This window comes from Rana temporaria, chromosome 7 (genome assembly GCF_905171775.1).
Source record: "Rana temporaria chromosome 7, aRanTem1.1, whole genome shotgun sequence".
Classification (NCBI taxonomy): Eukaryota; Metazoa; Chordata; class Amphibia; order Anura; family Ranidae; genus Rana; species Rana temporaria.
Genome location: NC_053495.1, coordinates 134,762,483 through 134,784,424, shown reverse-complemented (window position 1 = coordinate 134,784,424; position 21,942 = coordinate 134,762,483). Strand labels below are relative to the sequence as shown.

The following is a 21,942-nucleotide window of genomic DNA, read 5'->3' as shown; positions in this document are numbered from 1 at the left end:
TAAAATATCAGTCTCAATAAATATCATCTAAACAATTCATATATATATATATATATATATATATATATATATATATATATATATATATATATATATATATATATATATATTTATATATATATATACACACACAAGTATTCCAACTTACATATTATACAGTAGATATTTGGTATGTATACCGGGAAGTCAATACAAATATAGTTACATATAGTTACATATAAAAATTATCATATTTAAGGAACACTTCATAATAAAACATTATATTATTGAACACATAATTGCTGTGACGTAGCATCATAGGAAATCTCTACTCGTTTTGTTGATAACTTCCACTTATCAGGAGCAGATGTGAATTAGATGTATCTATAATAAAATATTGGTATAATGAAAGGGGGAGAAAGAAGCGGGGCAACAACTGGATCCCAGCACTCTTACCTATGAGTATAACGGAGGTCAAAACTATTGATGATATCAGTAGCTGGAGGCACAGTGGGAAAAAAAATCATCACCGGAAGCTGAGGTGGTAATACTCGCGGCACAAACACCTGGAGTTAGACATCTATTGAAATGTGATCCCCGGTTACCAGTTGTGATTTATAATTGATGCTGTATATAATTCCAAAAGCTTCTGTGAAAAATAATAATAATAATCAATGGAGTGATTGCACAACTAATAAATTATGTCCATTAGATTTCAGGAGAGGGGTTACCCTAAACCTGTCATTGATAGAGGCTTATGCATAGCTAAGGGTTCTTCTCATGATATGCTTTTGATGAAGAAATCCAATAACAAAAATAAAAGTAAACGCACATGGGGTTTTGGTGGCAATACTAATAAACAACATAGAAACAAAGTCGGGGATAATGGGGTTATTAATCCTACTCCCACTTTTTCCACTGCATACAGCAAGGAATTTCAGAAAATAAAACGCATTGTCACCAAACACCTTCCCATCCTATCTCATGATCCAACGTATGCCGAAATCCTCAAAGGAGGCATACGTACTGTGTCTAGAAAAGCACCATCTCTGGGTGCACTTTTGTCACCCAGTTTCTTTTCAAGTAAGGACACCAATGGCAATTGGTTATCTTTCAAGGGCACCTTCAAATGTGTGGCCCGCAATTGTGCTTACTGACCCTTTATTCAAGGAGGGGACACCATTGTCTCTATGTCCACGAAAAACACACCCAAGCTGCATTCTTTTATCAATTGTAACACACGTTACGTTATATATGCCATTACATGCAGGTTGTGTTCAGTTCAGTATGTAGGTAGAACTACAAGACGTCTTAGGGATTGTCTATATGATCATCTTTATGACATCGAAAAGGATCATATGACTAATGTGGCACGGCATTGGAATGAGGTCCATCACAAGGACACCACCAGTTTGGTTATTCAGGGACTAGAAGAAATTGTAAAACCACAGAGAGGTGGTGATAAGTTCAATATATTGTGTAAGCAAGAGGTTCGGTGGATATTTCTCTTGAATACTAGACACCCCTCAGGATTACATTTTGAGTGGGATGTATCACATTCTTATTAGTAATTTCCACCATCCTCATTCATATATTGATTTTATATTGTTTGCATTATACTTTTCTTTGAATGCACACAAGTTTTCTTGTTCCAGGATTAATTACAGGACGTATATTTGGTTTATATATATACTCCCTTTGCTTGGGATGAAATAAATCAAAACAGACCTTTTTTTGGTTATGAAATACACATTTACCCCACGTAGATATGTCCTTTAATATTTAACATTCAGTGTTTAGGGCTCGACCCACATCACACTTGTCATTTTATTACATATATTCCTTTGCTGACCATAGATTTATGTTAATGACATTTTTCTTTATATTTCTTTTAGATGCAATGGATTAGTTTATATGACAAGTGTTGTTGGTAGTAATTATAACAACTTTAGTATATTAATTTATACAAATTTTAGCAACTTATTATATTATGTTTTTATGTTTTTGTTTATAAATAATTTCTCTTCATGCATACTCGTCATGCTTGTGGGGGATTGCCCATATTACATCATGGGCATGACTATATTATACAAAAATTTAACATATTTGTCTGCACATAAATAAATAAACACATATTTAATTTAATTTATTGCACTACATGGGTCCGATCTTGATTTTAAATTTGATTTAATTTGATTTAATCGAATTCCATTTAATTTATTTCACTTAATGTTGGACCATGTTTTTATAACTATATAAATATACACATTTATATTCATATATTTATTGCAGTTTTTGCGCACTTGCATATCAACAATTCATTGTTGTTATGTTTTATTTCCAACACAGATCAGCACCGTATTTATGAACAACTCCACATTCACACATAGTCTCCACATTTTATTACCACGATATCATTCATATCGGTTTTCATTTATATTTATTTAATAGCACTTTACCTTTGCAGTATATTTATATATATTTATTCATTTATTGTATTTCTTTGTATGTTTTCACATACACTTATAAAGTCTATATCATAACATGTGTTTTAGGTTAGAATGTCACATACACATGTGTGTTTTTGTTTTTGATTGTGCAGATGCTGTTCTGACCATGGGTTGTGTCAGTTTCAATCAGGTATCTAATGTTCTAATGCTGTGCAGACCAGCTTTAATTGGTTTGGATGCATTCAAAGTTTTCTATTTGAATTCTTTCAGATCCTCACACAACCCAGCTATGACTAAGCATCTATCAATGATGTGAAACATGATAGCTTTTTTGTCCCCTATGTCCACTTTCTACCATTAATTGCAGTGTTGCATGAATTTTTGGATGTTATACAGCTTTGGATTTTATCCTTTGTTCATTTTGTTTCAATAAATCGCCTATCAGAGTGCGGCAGTCCAGGAACATTTCTTTTTTCCACGGATCAGCGCAGAGTCTGCACCTGTCAGTACTACAGGGCGGGAGCACAGCATAGGTCACAGGGCTTGGAGCGGTACACAAACACCTGGAGTTAGACATCTATTGAAATGTGATCCCTGGTTACCAGTTGTGATTTGTAATTGATGCTGTATATAATTCCAAAGAGCTTCTGTGAAAAATAATAATAATATATCAATGGAGTGATTGCACAACTAATAAACTAAGGGGAAAGGAAAGTGTAACCCAAAAAGACATACAGTTTAAACAAAAAACAACAAAAATATATATATATATATATATATATATATATATATATATATATATATATATATATATATATATATATATATATAATATCAGTGCAAGCCTAGTATTCAATAAGCCGTGCAGTCTTCTGATTGGCTACAACAGCAAATCACCCCACAAGGTGATAAAGACAAATGGACTGCAAAATCAAATTATATAGTGACAATACCATCTATGAGGAAAAAAGCCGGTGGAAAACAAGGAAAAAATGGATAAAAGGAAGAAATGGATAAAAAAGAACAAATAATCAATGTTATAGCAGATACAATATGGAATGTGCAACTGCACAAGTCACTGAAAGTAATATAGCTGAACTAGATGGGAAAGGATGGGAAATGGGTCTTCTATGTCAGGTGTATGAATCCAGCAGCAGCCTCACAATGCCCTTACCTTCATCCAGTGGTTTGTTCACATAGAGGGCAAATGCTGTCTTCTCCTGCCGCTTCAGCGTCACCAGTCCCCCGTTTCAAATGTACTCCACCGATATCCTGGTAGGATGGATGGTCCTCGGATGCAATGTCCTCCAATCCGTGGGTGTGTGCAGGTAGGGCTCAGTGGGAAGAAAGGGTGCCAAATAATGGTGAAGCACGTCCAGGTAAATTGAAACTTATTTATTTCATACAGGTGCGGTACAGTTTGAACTAGCCGCCCAGTATCGAACGCGGCGTATAGCTAGCCGGATACAGTCTGCTGGCCTCTGGTTGGTTGCCTGTATCACGCGGTTCTTTGTCCTACGGCGTTGCGTCACCGTCTCGTGACTTCATCAGGGATCGCTTTGGAGAGAGATAAGTAAACACTACAGATATATGTGCCCAGGTCAAATTTCATGAATGGCGTTTACAGACAGGAGACAGAGTTGCAGAATAGAAAGGTGATTGGACTGAGTGCTAACTGTAGCTTTCCAAATGGGGTCACCCATATTTTTAGGTCTTGGGGATGAAGCTACAGTCAGCAATGACAGAAAATGTTTATTTTATTTGACTTTCTCTGCTTTGATTTTATTGGTGACAGCAGCTATATGCACAGAATATCTTTGGAGTTTAACAAGATTTTATTATCCTAGTGATAGTTTTCAAATATCTAGGGTTTTGTGTTCTCTCTACTATTGGTGTGTGTCGTGTCATCATACCAAGATCAATAGAGTTCTGTAATTCCCTCTGAAAAAAGTTATGGATGCCTACAAGTCTAGCAATGGATTTGGAAAGGTTTCCTGATGATTTGAAATCAATTATTCCACTGTGAGTAAAATAATATTAAAATTGCAGAGATTTCAAAGGGCTGATATTTTTTTTTAAGACCGTCTGTCCTAGCAAATTCATTTTACCATTTGATGCTAAAAGAAGTCTACAAGTATCCTCAGTTTTAATTTTTAGGTGTTCAAATAACTCTTGCGACAGTAGGGGTAAAAGTGCATGCATCTGTGTTCAGAAAAAGATTAACTTTTAACCTGCATTAAAGGTGTATTAAGAAAATGCCTTTGCTATTCAAAAAGAACATTACAGCAAGATTACAGGCCTTCTGGAGCAACATGCTGAAGACTGATTAATTGAAGATCTACTATTTGATCACAGTAACAGTAGACATGTTTGTCACAAACCAAAGACAACATTTAAGGAAAGAACCCCATAATACTGTAACTGTGAAGAATGGTGGTGGAAATATTATGTTTTTTTGGTCGCTTTGTTCATTTAGGTATTCAGAAGGTTGAAATCATCAAATCAACTATCTGTTCTGCGTCCTATCAAGGTGTGCTTGATGAAGATATGAGGCGAGCTGTGCCAAATTTAATCCTGAAATGGAAATGGGTCTTTCAACGCAATAATGATCTGAAGAACACTAACAAATTCACGAATGAATGGCTCATAAAAAGAAGAAATGGACTTTGAAAAATACAATAAAAACATTTGAAAAGAAAAAGAAGAAATGGATAGCTGTGGACTGTCCTACTCAAAGCCTTTATTTGCTTACCATTAATATTTTGTTGGAGGAGAATTGTGAAACAGGCGGAAAAATGATAAGGGAAACCCCCAAAAAATCTTGAAACTGAAGAAAGTTTGCATGGATAAGTGGTCAAAAATGTAAATGTCAGGAATTGTTAATGTATACAAAATGCCTACAAAAAAATATTTATGCTAAAGGAAATAATGCTAAGGGTATACTTACTTTTTCCATAATACACAATGAAATCTATTTATATTTTCGTTAAATAAATAAGTGAAAGGAAATAATCTGTGTTTTGTTATGTTGTAAATTATATCACTGTTTAAATAAAAAACTAATATTTCCTGTTCAAATACTTTGAAAAAGTCAATTATTTTCATGGGGCTCACTTAAAGCGGTGGTTCACCCACAGTAAAAAATATTATAGCATTAAATTCAGCATAGTAGCGCGAGCTACAGTATGCCTTTATTTTATTTTTTTCCCCCGTACTCACTGTTTAATCCTATAGTGAAGATTCCGACTCCCCGCGGGGAATGGGCATTCCTATCCAGAGGGAAAATGATTGACGGCCGGCTATGGCACGTCACGCTCCCCGAAGATAGCCGGAGTAGGTCTCGGCTCTTCATGGCGCTATACGGCGCCTGAGCACAGACTATGCGCAGGCGCTGTGAAGAGCCAAGTCCTATTTCGGCTATTTCCGGAGAAGCGTGACGTGCCAGAGCCGGCCTTCAATCATCTTCCCTCTGGATAGGAACGCCCATTCCCTGCGGGGAGTCGGAATCTTCACTATAGGATTAAACAGTGAGTACGGGGCAAAAAAAATAAATAAAGGCATACTGTAGCTCGCGCTACTATGCTTAATTTAATGCTAGAGAAAAAAAAAATTATAGGGTGAACCCCCTCTTTAATCACTTGCCTACCAGACCAATTCTGCCATTTTTCTCATATACTGTACTGTACATAGAAATTAGTGTTTTTTTTTGCTAGAAAATTACTTAGAACCCCAAACGTTATGGGGCAGATCCACAAAGGTATTACGCCGGCGTATCTTGATACGCCACGTAATTTCAAATTTTGCGCGTCATATCTTTGTTTTGTATCCACAAAACAAGATAAGACAGCATCTCGGCTAGATCCGACAGGCGTACGTCTTAGTACGCCGTCGGATCTAAGCTGCAATTTTTCGGCGGCCGCTAGGTGGCGTTTCCGCCGAATTTCGCGTCGAGTATGCAAATTAGCTAGTTACGGCGATCCACGAACGTACGTCCGGCCGGCGCATTTTTTTACATCATTTGCGTTCGGCTTTTTCCGGCGTATAGTTAAAGCTGCTGTTATGAGGCGTACTCAATGTTAAGTATGGCCGTCCTTCCCGCGTCGAAATTTGAAATTTCTACGTCGTTTGCGTAAGTCGTTCGCGAATAGGGATTTGCGTAGAATGACGTCACCGTCGGAAGCATTGGCTTGTTCCGGGTTAATTTCGAGCATGCGCACTGGGATACCCCCACGGACGGCGCATGCGCAGTTAAAAGAAATGTTGTTTATGTCGGATCAGGACGTATTTACATAAAACATGCCCCCATTACATCCATTTGAATTCTGCGCCATTACGCCGGCAAAAGATACACTACGCCGCCGTAACTTACGGCGCGGATTCTTTCTGGATTTGAATAAAAAAAGTAAGTTACGGCGGCGTAGTGTATCTTAGATACGCTACGCCCGGCGCATAAATGCGCCGCTGTACGAGGATCTGCCCCTATATATTTTTCATTAACAGAGGTCTTAGAAAATAAAATGTTGGTTGCTGACATTTTTTATGTCACATGGGTTTTGCGTTTTTTCAAGCACAGTTGTTTTGGAAAAAAAAAAAGATGATGTTGCACTGAGTAAATAGATACCCAACATATGCTATAAGTTTTCAGTTTAGAGTTCTAGAGGGGATCTAGTGCTAGCATTATTGCTCTTGCTGTGATGTTCAAGGCTATTGAACATCACAGCAGGGTTGAACACCGTTTACATGAGTGGGCATGACCTACATTTGAGTTCACCACTGCATGCGGGCATGGGGAACAGGGGCGCTATCAATTTTTTTATCATTATTATTTTTATTTTTATTCCATTTTTTTTTTACACTGTCCCTTTAATTTAATTTTATTTGTTATCACTTTAATTGCTATTGCAAGCATGACAGGTCCTCTTTATAGAGAGATGCTAAGATCTGGGGTCTATGAGATCCCAAATCTCTCCTCTACCTTTAAAAGCAAAAGATCAAAAAAAATGTTGATCTTTTGCTTTAACAAAAAGAAAGCTGGAGGAACTGGAAGTGAAGTCATGACGTTGCTTCGGACCTCCAAGCCCATAGAGATGAGCAGAGGCCATCTTGCCTTCACTCATCTCTATTGCAAGCCACCAGCACCACCAGGTGGGTCCTGGGCTTCACCGATCGGTAGGTGGGAGGCTGTGGGAGGGGGGCTCCCGCCGCTTTTATAAGTGATCCAGTGGTGAATTTGCCACTCATACCGCTTTTGTCTTGTAGAGAATAGCCAGCTGAAAAAACAATACTGGGGTTATGGCATATTGCTGCAGTCATAACCCTGGTATTCGATTTGCTGATCAGGACTTCATTTGTCTATGGCCCGGTCGGCAAGTGGTAATTTTCCAAATGGCTGTAAATACTGTATTTTCTAAGATCGAGTGCAACCACACCACAAAAATTTGCTAACTTCTCATTCCATGAGCTAATTTATTTTTGGCTATCATGGTCTACTATGATAAAAACAACCACTGAATGGCACCAAACGAATGCATGGAATAAACAAATGCATGCAATAAATTAAGGTGAGAAAGAAACTGTCTCTGCAATCCTAAATTGTCCAATAATGCTGGTAAAGGAAAAGACAACAAATGCATGAAGGGCCAACTTAGTTGTATTTGCCACGAACATATGCCAAGGAGTCCTGGAAATTGAATCTTGAGCACACTCAGCTGCTGGAACTTGTACTAATGATGTATAATACATTGTGGTAATGGATGAGTGTCAAAGAGTGTAGACAAAGAGAATGTTGGTAAAAGTTATCTTTATTGAAAAAAAATGTGTAAATGCCACTTAGATTCAGGAAGGAAAAGAAAACTCCACAGTCTCCCTGGTTCCAGAGCTGATGAAGGGAAGAACCACTTTTGCTGCCTTTTTCCGCTAGGAAAACAGAAAATGGATGAATACATGGATATGCCAGCTGGAAAGGGAGTGTAAATGGTGTGCTAGATTGTGAATTCACACTCACACTTGATCAACTCTAGCCACAGCAGACTGGAAATAACATAACCGGAAGTGACATCACCAGAAGTGTAATTTTATATGTTTATTTCATAAATAGTTTTATGCAGGACTTCCTAGAGTGGACAATTTATGTAGGGGTTAAGTTGTTATTGTAGTGGAGTGAGGTTCCATCCATGCTGCCTACTTATTATTTTTCCTTGTTTTTAATTGGCTATCATTTTCATGTAAATCAGTATTTATGTGTGCTGTCTTTGTCCCGGTCTTCAGACTTGATAAAGAGGCAGAACCTCAAAACATTGCCGTGGAGACCATGACTGTTTGTGCCATGCCAGGTTGATCTTCAGTGTGCAGTGCTCCGATTAGGAGCCTCACAGCGTCACTTCCAGTTACGCTATTTTTGGTCCACCGTGGCTGGAGTTGATTAATCTTCTGCTTTCCTAGTGGCTACAGGCAGCACAGATGGTTCTTCCCTTCATCAGCACTGGTCTGTGGAGTTGTCGTTTTCATCCTCAATGTAAGTGACATTTAGCCCTGGTTCACACTGGGTACGATTTGGAACGATTTGAGATGCGATTTGACATGTCAAATCGCAGCAAAATCGCGGCAAAATCGCGGCCGCGAAATCGCGGTAAAATCGCGCATGTTACCGCGATTTTGAATTCGCAGCAGTGTGAACCTAGGCTTACACATGTTTTTTTTCAATAAAGAAAATGAACCACCAGAGAAAGCCTAACGTACCTAATTTCAGGAAAACAAGAGAGTAACTCCCAAAAGTAATGAATCTGTACCTCCATGATGTTATTTCCTTGTCTTGTTCTGATGATGGTTATGCTCTGTTATAGAACTCAAATTGTGTGACCTTCTCTTAACACCTCTGAAGAAATGATTGAACCCTTCCTGAAATGTGGCAGGTACTGTATATAGAGAAGACAGTGTCACTAATATGTGCCTACCCTACAACAAGTCAGCTGCTTACCATTGATGACTTGGTTTTTATCATTTGTACTGATTATGTAATACACTTTAATACATGTAGTGGCCTTCTCCTGTTGAACAGGCGTTGCTCTAAATTTAGTGGGGTCTGAGCTGTCATTTGGTTCAGACTAGTGCGATTAATGACAAATTTGGCCTCTGTTCCAGCCATGGCTGTGCTGGGAGTTCCACCATTGTTCGCCTGGGGGTGTCATTACCACGACAAAGACAAATCTCCTGCGCTCCGGTATTTTTTGGAAAAGTGTTTGAAGAAAAGGTGAAACTCAATTGCCATCACCTGGGACCTCTGTGAGTGTGTATCCATACCATTAAGGCTGGGCATATGACCATAGGTAACACTATTATTATCATTTGAAATTATGTGGTTTTTAACTGGATTAAATGGTGTTTCATTTTTAACTGGATTCTAATAATCAATAATCAATTCTTTATAAATTATGTATTATGTGTCCATTTTAAAAGTTAGATTTTAATATATATAAATATATTTCTTTTATGCAATGGGTGTGCAATTTTATACTTGCACAAGGCTGGTGGCTCGCTCCACGTAATATACTTCCCCCCAAAATTCCTCCTCTCCCCCCCTCCTCCCTTCCTTTTGGTGGGTGGTCATCCAGTGATGACACCCTGCTGCATAGAGGCGACACTGAGTGGTAGCATTGACCTTCCACCACTAGATGGCAACGGTCTAACTCTCCCCTATGGGAACGTGCCATCTAGCAGGGAATGAGACGCTCCAGTCTGCTGGCTCTACAGGCTGGAGCGCATTGTCATCGTATATGCGCCGCGCGCGGCGTTGATGACGTCACGCGCATGCGCAGTGAAACACAGACCCGGCTGGAACGCACCGGGCTTCCTTCACGTTGGGCGTGCGTTCCAGCAGCCACTTCAGGCCACCTCGTATAGGAAAGGTAGGCATAGCACTGCAAGTGGGGCTCGTGTGGCACATGTGGGCATGCATATAGCCCCTTATTGGAAGTGCTGACGCTGAGACGCTCCACTATACTTTGGCACCTTACAGATTGGATGTAACCATGTACCTGGAGGCAGCAACTTGCTGAGTGCTCCTATTGAAAAGGCCAGTCATATTGTGGTGTATATATTGTTGTCATATTGTGGTATTTATTTGTATTTTTATTCCTGTATACATTGCTATGTCTAGTGCATTCTGGATGGTGTATTTACACTACTGATGGCTGGATATAGACATGGAGAGAGGGGAAGGGATAGGTCGTGGACATGTGGGTGGGTTCCTGGCTATGCACCTCCTTCTTTATGGGAGGGGTGTTTTTTCCACTTACCTAAAGTTAGTATTTATTGAGACAAGTCCCTTGGTGAGGAAGCACTGCAGACCACTAAGCTCTGAGGAAAGGGGTTCTCCCCTGAAACGCGTCAGCCCTAGCCACGGTCACGGATCGAAACAATATCGTGTTATGCCGATGGTGTTGGTTCTTTGCTGCATTGTTACTCAAGGCCTGTTTTTAACACTCCCTTTGTGAGTATTATGATTTGTTTTTACTATTTTAATAAAATCCACCAATCAGTATCACACTAGGTCGGTGCGCCCTCCGTTTTTCTCTTTTTGTCTCTTTTGGTGTCATTACCACCCCAGGCCAAGGGTGGCAGCAGCAAGGTCAAGGTGTATTGGGTGTCCCCCTCGGCGGCGAGTCGGTGGGAGTGGTCGCTCCGCTGTGCATGCTGGGGTGGGGTACTTAAGGAGCAGACGCCATTGGCGTGGGGTCCGTTGTTCGCGTCTCATGGCCCGCCTGGCCTGGGGTTGCGTGTTCCCGAATCCTGGCTCCGGGACCACGTTGGTCCGGGGTTGCGGCTTCGCCTGGGAGGCCCAGTAGTCAGACTGGGGCCTGCCCTTTTCACAGGTGATCCTGTGCTGTCCGTCCTGCGTGAGGAAGCCACTTGATGAAGGAAGCCAGGGGAAGGCCTATCCCGGAGAGGACCATGCAAGAGGCTGGTATCTTGGGAGAAGGCCTGGAAACTTCATTGAAGGATGCACCGTGCACCGAGAGGCTTGACAGTGTCGCCTGTTGGGTCTAAAGTTCCACTAAAGTTAATCTGGAGAGATCCGGGTGCTGAATCCTGTGGCAGGGGATTCTGGACCAAAAGTGTCTCCTCATAAAGGAAGGTCTGTGGCAGAGACTGTACTTTTTTCCGTGCACCATCCCGGCTGCTAGGCCAGTGAGAGGGACCTATCCGGGTGAGCAAAACCCACTCTGGCTAGAGAACTGTATGCTGGAAGCAGGAATGTTTCCTATTTGTGACTATACACCTGAACCTACCTACTTACCCTTCCACCCCTCCAACTTCTTTTCTACTAAGTTCTACAAATAAATCCCAGAGAAAGAAGTGTACTGTGTGGACATTGGAATTCTTCAGACTCTCACTTCACCTTGGACAGCGAGAAGATAGAGGTAACGTGCGACCCAAAATTACTCAGCAGCTCTTTTGGGGGTAGTGCTACATACAGATGTAATAATGAAGGTTTTATGTTGTATATAATATAAGTTAATTCTTTCTGAGTTGCCTTTAAAGTCCCAAAAGTATTTGGGGGTTACTTACTCAACTTTTAATGACATCCTCTTTGTCTACGTGGATTCTTTTGGGCTTGTTATGACCTGTTGGGACTTGCCAGACATTAGTCTGGTGGCTTTTGATTTTCTTTGGATACTTGCTGTAAATCGTGTTTACATCCATTACCACATCCATCAATAGTACAAGTTCCAGCAGCTCCAGTGCACTGAAGATTTCTCTTGATGTATACAATTTCATCGTCTTATGCACCATGTGAAAAGTTTGTATATTCTTCTTTTTAAAAGGAAGTCATCAGTGTTATAATATATTTCAAATAAATTCTAGTAAGCTATAACTTTTAGAATTCCAAATGATTCTTAATTGAAAATGTAAACCTGTTTTAATTGGATCTTTAAAAAGATGTTTATTTGATTTAAAAAAAGCATGTGTACTCCAGTTCTACTAATCTAATAGACTACGGAAATAAAGTTTAAATTACATTTTGAGTCATTCAGTTCTAATAGTGCTGAACTTGCATATAATAATTACTGGATTTTTTCCCACCAGAAAAATTGCAACCATAGCTACATGTTACAAAATAAAACTACAGTAAGCACAGCAAAGATATTTACTGTTGAAAACGTGTATTGTTACTTATCAATACTATGGGGTTGATTTACTAAAACTGCAGAGTGCAAAATCTAGTGCAGCGCTGCATGGCAGCCAATCAGATTCTAACTTCAGCTTGTTCAATTAAGCTTTGACAAAAAAACTGGACCCTGCCCCGGATTTTGCACTCCAGCTTTAGTAAATTAACCCCTATATGCAAAAGGAGGTCTACCCAAAAATGTTTTCTTTCTGATTGGAAAGGGGCAGGATTTTGGTTTGTAGTCTAGAGTTCTTGGAAACCCTTGTAGGTGGCACTCTAACCTCTAACACAGCAGGAATAAGCCACATTTTATTGTCCCAGTTCACTATAGTGCCTTCGTCATAGGAGTGTATTGAGAACTAACTGCAGTAGTTGACACCATAAGCTATGTTGGTAATCTTAGCCTGGGCTTTTATTGTATTGTTGCATTTGAAAGATTAGCCTTCTGAGATTCTATGAACATGTTCACCTGATGGCATATTAAGCCTTGCCCCTGGACTGGACTACTGGACTACCTTTGTCTCCTAAACTTCATTATTTAAAACTCTAGTACATCTAAAACCAGCCATATATGTTTAGATTTCTCCCATTCAGCCTCATGCATTGAATACGAGAAATCAATGGACTCCCCCATCTACAACATGAATGAAATAATCTGCACTGCTGATTAATACATGCAGAAAGTTCTGCATCCATTGCTATCAAAAAGTGTGCTTTATTATTTGGGTGTGTGTATATATATATATATATATATATATATAAAAAAAATGTGGGGAAAAAAATTGCGCTAGTTAGAGAAATTTAGACCATGTAGCAGCCAGCACACAAACAAACAAAGTCAAGTATAAACAGAAAACAATAAGTGCAGCGCTAAAGTTGATATTGAGTGGAAAAATGTTGCCAAAATCACATATCATTGGAAGTGAGAACAACAGAGGACTGTGAGGAATGTGAATGGGAATTCACTCAGCATGGGGGCAATGCTTGTAATGAGTCCATGTGTGTATAACCTAACAGGTGAATGGAAACACCGACCAGGTGCAATGAACAATGAAAAGTTCAATGAACAAATGGAAACAGTTCATAGGTATGCTTCCCAGTGGAAGGATAAAACACTTCAAACGTAATGCTGGTTCAGATAAAGAAAGTAGCAGTCATGGCTTGTCTGTAGCAATCTTCAGAAAATCATATAAAGAGGGTGGATACTCTTACCAGCTAAGGTGGACTTGCATGTTAGTACTAACATCAAGTCGGATACAGCATGGTGGTCACAGCGGACCCTGGGCTCTGTACGGATGGATCTGTGGGATGGTCTCTCCAACTGGAACGATGGAACCGATCTTTTCAGATACCTCTCTCAGGAACAGAAACCCAAATGGACAGGGCCGATGACTCATGGATCAACACAGCATGTGTGGAAAGGAAAAAAAAAAATGCTCCAATGGTGCAGGTCAAAAAAAACCGTGAAGGCTTTATTTGTAAAAAAATTAAACAATAAAATCACGTGAATAGTTATAAAAGGCAGTATGGGGTACTAAGCATGTTACCCGACGCGTTTCGGCTCTAAGCCATCAACAGGGGCATGTATCTGTACCCCCACACTGCTAAATTTATATGTACCAAACAATCCAAAGCTCCTCCCCAGGGAGGGAGGAGACAGGAAGTTAAACAATCATGGTAATGCATGGCATAAGCTGATGCGTATTTTACATATGCAAAACATGTCATACAAGTATACATCATAAAACCATTAAATAAAAATGCACATATGTAGCACAAAAATATAAAAAATGACTTGCAGAGGGTAAAATTTGACTTATACCAACTATTTGTGTAGCAAACCGTTTATCACAGTATATGTTAAAACATGTCAATGCTGAGTGTCCAACTGGAAGCTGCAATCCGCCGCCAGCCATAACACATCACCCCTTCTGGAAGAAGCACACACTCTCTCGACGATCCTCTCTGTTAATAGGTTGCGATTTGGGGCCCTCCCCCTCCATTAGTCTTCAGTATACGGACCTGACCTGGGGGCGCGGCTGTGGCTGATGACAGCGATTGGATGTTTATCGGTTCGCGTCACCGGCCCCGCCCCCTAGCCTTCTCCGTTGTCCTCCAATCACGTAGGGTGTCCCCTGTACACTGATACACGCTCCGGATTGATTTCCAGGAGCTGTGTATTGTGTTAGCTCAAGTTCTGGGCTTCTGTGCGTTTTTTTATACATGCTGGTGCTGGAGAGTGTGTGCTTCTTCCAGAAGGGGTGATGTGTTATGGCTGGCGGCGGATTGCAGCTTCCAGTTGGACACTCAGCATTGACATGTTTTAACATATACTGTGATAAACGGTTTGCTACACAAATAGTTGGTATAAGTCAAATTTTACCCTCTGCAAGTCATTTTTTATATTTTTGTGCTACATATGTGCATTTTTATTTAATGGTTTTATGATGTATACTTGTATGACATGTTTTGCATATGTAAAATACGCATCAGCTTATGCCATGCATTACCATGATTGTTTAACTTCCTGTCTCCTCCCTCCCTGGGGAGGAGCTTTGGATTGTTTGGTACATATAAATTTAGCAGTGTGGGGGTACAGATACATGCCCCTGTTGATGGCTTAGAGCGGAAACGCGTCGGGTAACATGCTTAGTACCCCATACTGCCTTTTATAACTATTCACGTGATTTTATTGTTTAATTTTTTTACAAATAAAGCCTTCACGGTTTTTTTTGACCTGCACCATTGGAGCATTTTTTTTTTCCTTTCCACACATGCTGTGTTGATCCATGAGTCATCGGCCCTGTCCATTTGGGTTTCTGTTCCTGAGAGAGGTATCTGAAAAGATCGGTTCCATCGTTCCAGTTGGAGAGACCATCCCACAGATCCATCCGTACAGAGCCCAGGGTCCGCTGTGACCACCATGCTGTATCCGACTTGATGTTAGTACTAACATGCAAGTCCACCTTAGCTGGTAAGAGTATCCACCCTCTTTATATGATTTTCTGAAGATTGCTACAGACAAGCCATGACTGCTACTTTCTTTATCTGAACCAGCATTACGTTTGAAGTGTTTTATCCTTCCACTGGGAAGCATACCTATGAACTGTTTCCATTTGTTCATTGAACTTTTCATTGTTCATTGCACCTGGTCGGTGTTTCCATTCACCTGTTAGGTTATACACACATGGACTCATTACAAGCATTGCCCCCATGCTGAGTGAATTCCCATTCACATTCCTCACAGTCCTCTGTTGTTCTCACTTCCAATGATATGTGATTTTGGCAACATTTTTCCACTCAATATCAACTTTAGCGCTGCACTTATTGTTTTCCATATATATATATATATATACACACACACACATACTATATTGGCAAAATTATTGGGTCGCCTGACTTTGCAAGCATATGAACTTTGATGGCATCCCATTAGTCCGTAGGGTTCAATATTGGATTGTGTCTATGGGAATGTTTGACTATTCTTCCAGAAGAGCAATTGTGAGGTCAGGTACTGATTGTTGGGCGAGAAGGCCTGGCTCGCAGTCTCCGCTCAAATTCATCCCAAAGGTGTTCTATTGGATTGAGGTCAGGCCAGTGAAGTTCCCCCACCCCAAACTCGATCATCCATGTCTTTATGGACCTTGCTTTGTGCACTGGTCCAAATGATTTGGTAGAGGGGGAATTATGGTGTGGGGTTGTTTTTCATTGGGTGGGCTTCCAGTGAAGGGAATTCTTAAGGTGTCAGCATATGAAGACATTTTGGACAATTTCATGCTCCTAACTTTGTGTTTAAGGATGGCCCCTACCTGTTCAAACATGACCGCGCACCAGTGCACAAAGCAAGGTCTATAAAGACATGGATGAGCGAGTTTGGGGTGGAGGAACATGACTGGCCTGCACAGAGTCCTGACTTCAACCCGATAGAACACCTTTGAGATAAATTAGAGCAGAGATTTAGCCAGGGTATCTAGGCAACAATGACTTGTGGTCAAAAAAAAGGGTTGATGATTGAAACACATATACCTGAGAAGGTAGCTATGGAAAGATCTCAGTAAAAGATCAACTGTAGACTTTGGAATCCCCTCAAGAAATAATGGTGCTGCACTTAATTTATCACAGCCCCATGTAATAGCATAAACATGATTATTAAAAAAAAACTATAATATAGACTCTATATGAACACGTGGGGTAAGCGGGTGTACATTATGTACTTAGAAAAGCAGAGTGAAGCCATCAATGCAGCTCATAGGAATCACTGCTTTGACCCTTTTCAATTTGCTAATCCAACCATAGTTACACCCTATAGCTTAAAATCTCAGAAGCAAGTACATTTGAATATCTAAAGCGTGAACATCCTTTTTATTGAATGTGAAAATACATTTCTGTACATCATCATCTGTGACTACCTGATGAAGATCTGAATGAACAATTCCCTCAGAATGTTATATATGGAAGTCTTGCTGTATTCAATGTGACGATATCCATAACATACCTTATGTATTATTCATATATTCATCTTGTATTATTCATTAATCAAACATTCTATTTAAAAAAAAATTGCAAGCCTCAGGTGGTTTCATTACAATTGGATAACAACTGAAAAAAGTTAATTTATTAATTAATTTTTTCTAATGAAGGCAGGCCATATTTCAACCCAGGTTTTATTCTAATTATTCTGTTAATTTGAGGTGCCAATTAGTAGATGTTAATTATTCTTAAAACTTAGCGTTCCATGAAATTATAAACTTATGTACAGGCTTCTAAATACCAATTTAGCACTCATTTTACAGCAATTAATAGCTTCTTTAAATAATTTAACAAACGATAATAATATAGATTCTGCACTGCTACAGCTTAATATCCCTGTGCGTTTTTTCTAGTCTGTGTAGGCATAACCACAAAGCAATCTATGAGAACACTGGTTTAATAAAAAAAAATGTGTAATTCAAAAGAGCTAGGGCAAATTTGCTGAGGGTAATTTTTTTTATTAGGACAATTGAACACCAGGAACCTTTTTTTGTTTTTGTTGTTATGTATAATGCAATACAACTAAACTCTAGGAAGATATACAAAAACGCAAATTAGAGGATACATTCACTTTTTGTAATGTTACCTGTTAGGCCCCGTACACACGACCGAGTTTCTCGGCAGAATTTAGCCAGAAACTCGATGGGAGACATATTCTGCCGAGAAAACCGGTCGTGTGTACACTTTTCGCCGAGGAAACCGACGAGGATCTCGTGGGGCCAAAAAGAGAACATGTTCTCTATTTCCTCGTTAGTCAATGGGAAAAGTTGGCTCGCCGAGATCCTCGGCGGCTTCACAAGGAACTCGACGAGCAAAACTATGTGTTTTGCCCGTGGAGTTTCTCAGGCGTGTGTACGGGGCCTGACACCTGCATTCAGGGTGTAACATATAACATGTTACTGTTGAAGCAACCTCCCGCACCCCCTCGATCCCCCATTGTGACAGCAAGTGGGAGGTATTCTCCCCGCACTCGCTGTCACAATTTAAAAAAAAATGTTGCCCACTCGACCGTATCATTCATTCCCAGAGGTTTGTGAATGCGAGAACTACAAAGACTGGCAGCCTTTGCGGCTGTTGGCTTGTAGTTCCCAATGAACTGTCAGGGTAATGTTGAGTGCTCTAGGTAGTTCATTGAAACTGCCTGTCAGTGTGTAATTGCAAACAGCTTACACTGAGGCCGCGTACACACGACCGGTCCATCCGATGAGAATGGTCTGACGGACCGTTTTCATCGGTTCACCGCTGAAGCAGACCGATGGTCTGATGTGCGTACACACCATCAGTTGAAAAACCGATCAGGTCAAAATGCGGTGACGAAAAACACACGACGTGCTAAAAAAAATGTAGTTCAATGCTTCCAAGCATGCGTCGACTTGATTCTGAGCATGCGCGGGTTTTGACCGATGCTTTTGTGTACTAACCATCGGTTTTGACCGATGGTCAGCCGTCCATCGGTTTGATTTTAATGCAAGTTCTCTAATTTTTGTCCGAAGGACAACAGACCGATGGGGCGTACACATGGTCGGTTTGGACCGAGGAAACTGGACTTCAGGCAGTTTTCATCGGTTTGGACCGACCGGGTGTACGCGGCCTGACAGTCTGCAAGAACCCTGTGTGCACCCTCAATCTTCTGATAATCGGTGCAATCCTTTGCAGGCTCCTAGTAAAAAGATGTGCATTTATTATTTATTTTACAAAGGTGAACATATTCTTTAAGGCAGCTCTGTAATCATAAAATACATTGGTAAAAAATATGACTTTGTTATTTATTAGATCAATAAATGTATTTTTTATTGCCAGCAGTGTTAGTACCTGTACAGCGGAGCTCAGTCTGGGAGAAAAGAAGAATCATAAACACCCAGTCAATTATGCTACAATGCAAGGAGAAAAGTGACAAAGTCTGCTGGTTCTCCTTTCACTTTCCAATCCAGGCTGGGGAAAGACAAGACCTGCTTGTGTTACTGCACTGCACCAAAGAAAAATCACACCACCTGCCCTTCCAGACAGGACTGTGCTGTGTGGCAGAGATGTGTATAACTGAGCAATGTATGGAATGTGGTTAGCACAGGGCCAATCAGCACTGTCCAGACATAGAGTCAGGAGTCATACAGCCTCATAGGACTGTCAGAGAAGAATAAAAACTCCTCCTACAAGCTTTAACCAGTGCTCAGCCAGAAACTGATAGAAGTCACAAGACTGCTATATACTGCTGATGAGAAAGGGTATTTGACAGTTTATATTGTATTTCCATGTTCTGTGTACTGTAGGAGACCAGATATAGTAAACACAGGCTCCTGGGTTTAGTAAAACTTAAACTGTTTGCTGGGAGTTCAGCATTAAAAGTACAAATTAGATCATATCCAGATTAAAGGCAAACTTATGCCTCGTACACACGACCAGTTTTCCCGTCGAGAAAACTGCCATAACAGCTTTTGGCCAGGAAAACTGTCCATGTGTATGCTCCATGGCAGTTTTCCCGACAGGAAAACCGCCGGGAATTGCAGCAGGAAAAATTAGAAATCTCTCTTTTTTTCCTGCCGCGATTCCCGGCTGTCTTTTCCTTGCAGTTTCTCTATGGGAAACACTGCAGTGGAGCATACACATGGCCGGGATTCCTGGCTAAAGCTATCACCGCAGTTTTGCCGACCCACCATTTCCCCCCCACCCCCAGGATTCCCGATGGACTTTTTAGAGAACATGCTGACTAAACCTAGTAGCAGTATGCGCCCAAGAACCCATGGCCAAAGAGTAAGCAGTATGCGTTCTGGCCATTAGTCTCTGGGCCATAAGACATAAAGAGCAAGTAGAAGGCACTTCTAAGCGCAGTATTTCTAAAGGTGTAATACATACATGTATATGGTTAAAAACACTTACAAGATCCAGTATAATGATGGGTCTGATGAAGGAGTTATTGCTCATGCTCCAAAATGTGTTACTGCTCCCAGCTTGACGTGCATTCCACATGGCTCATGTGCATTCCATCTTGGTTCCAGAGGCCAGGCACACAACTCTCTCCCATCCCTCTGCACCTGCTGATCGCCTTAGCCTCGTGGAGGTTGCGATAGGAGCCAGGAGTTTGGAAAACTATAATGATGTGCCTATTATTATACTGGATCTTGTAAGTGTTTTTACCCATATATGCATTAAACCTTTGGCAATATTGCCTTCTTCTTGCTGATTTTGTCTTGTACCAAAGTTGTGTCTACTGTACTCTCTGAAGTGATGCTCCAGTGCTATTACAATTGTCATATACTATCACCATGATAAAACCCTGATACAGCTCATTGGAAGAACTTTTGACAGAAGCGCCCCATTCTCCTTTTTTTTCTCAGTCTCGGGGCGAACACTGCAATAAATGGAAGTACTGCTAAGCTAAGTGGAGTTGCCTAGTTGCTGAGCCCAGCCCCATCCAACTAAAATCATAGAGTTTGAAAGACTGCCAGCAGTGGGGCTGGTTGGTACACCGGTGCCCTCTAGCTGCAGCTAAATGCCGGAGCCTCATGCACAGGGCTAAAAGCATAGCGTGCAAGAGGCCATTCACTAAATCCTATTCAATGTCCTGCTTTTGTCACTGGGACATAAAGTGGCGGGGAATCTCCTCAGTGCAGACACATACAGCAATATAAACCAGACAGAGTTCTACATAAAACAAACATTCTGGCTGGATATGGGCTTTAACACTGCCTGTATATACAGTATATTCCATTGTAATTTCTTGCTGGTATTCTAATCCAAAATTCCACTCTGTACAATTTACATACTAAATCAATGCTGTATATATTTGTTTTTCAGGAATTTATACTTTTGGATTATTTGCTACAGACATATTTGTAAATGCTGGACAAGTTGTGACAGGAAACTTGGCTCCACATTTTCTTACAATTTGCAAACCGAACTACACAGCACTTGGTTGCAACCAACTTACACAGTTTATCACTGATGCCAATGCTTGTACTGGAAATCCAGACCTTGTTATCAAGGCAAGGAGAACATTTCCATCCAAAGAAGCAGCTCTCAGTGTATATGGAGCAATGTACTTGGCTGTGAGTATCTTTTGACTTTCACTTACATTTTTGTAGTTCTGCTGTAGTTCTGAGGTCTTGAATCACATTATTTAATATAGTCAATAAGGATAACTTACAAAGAATAGTACTTAATTCAAGATATAGAAAGGGTACTTGCTTTAAAGTGAATCTTCAAGAAAAACTGACACATTTAGAGAAATCAATTTTCTGGTCCCGCCAGCCCCATGACAAAACAAGCTCCTGTAGTGATGTAGAGGCTGCTGGAAGGAACCCCAGCACACAGCAGGGAACTAGGAAATCTCAGATGTGTCAGGTTCTGTAGGATCTTTAGGGTATAATCTGCCAGAGTGTAGTTTAAAGTGTGCAGTTTATGTTTAATAATTGTGTATTTATTACTGAAGGTTGCGCTCAGCCTCTAAAATATAGGGACTGCTGGACTAAAAAATCCCTGGAGTACTGGAATCCAAAATAATTGTAAAAAAAAATAGTGCGCTGTCTGAAAATTAAATTCAAAACGTATTTGTTGTATATATGCATTTTTTGCCCATTCTTCTTTGCAAAATAGCTGAAGCGCTGTCAGATTTGATGGAGAGCATCTGTGAACAGCAATTTTCAAGTCTTGTTAGGCCTCGTACACACGACCGAGTTTCTCGGCAGAAACTAGCAAGAAACTTGCTGTTTTTTTTTTTTTTTGGCCGAGGAAACCGGTCGTGTGTACACCTTTCGACGTTGAAACTGTCGAGGATCTCGTCGAGCTAAAAAGAAAGCATGTCTTCTTTTTCTTCTAAGG

General features: G+C 40.4%; 1 protein-coding gene across 1 annotated transcript in view; it reads left to right on the top strand.

Moving 5' to 3' along the window:
- The window catches only part of PLPPR5 (phospholipid phosphatase related 5), a 348,637-nt gene that overhangs the window by 147,331 nt on the left and 179,364 nt on the right, over positions 1-21,942 (top strand). Inside the window, exon 3 of the mRNA XM_040359985.1 lies at positions 20,920-21,170. Coding sequence (XP_040215919.1) covers positions 20,920-21,170 — 251 coding nt within the window. The remainder of the gene's footprint in view (positions 1-20,919; positions 21,171-21,942) is intronic.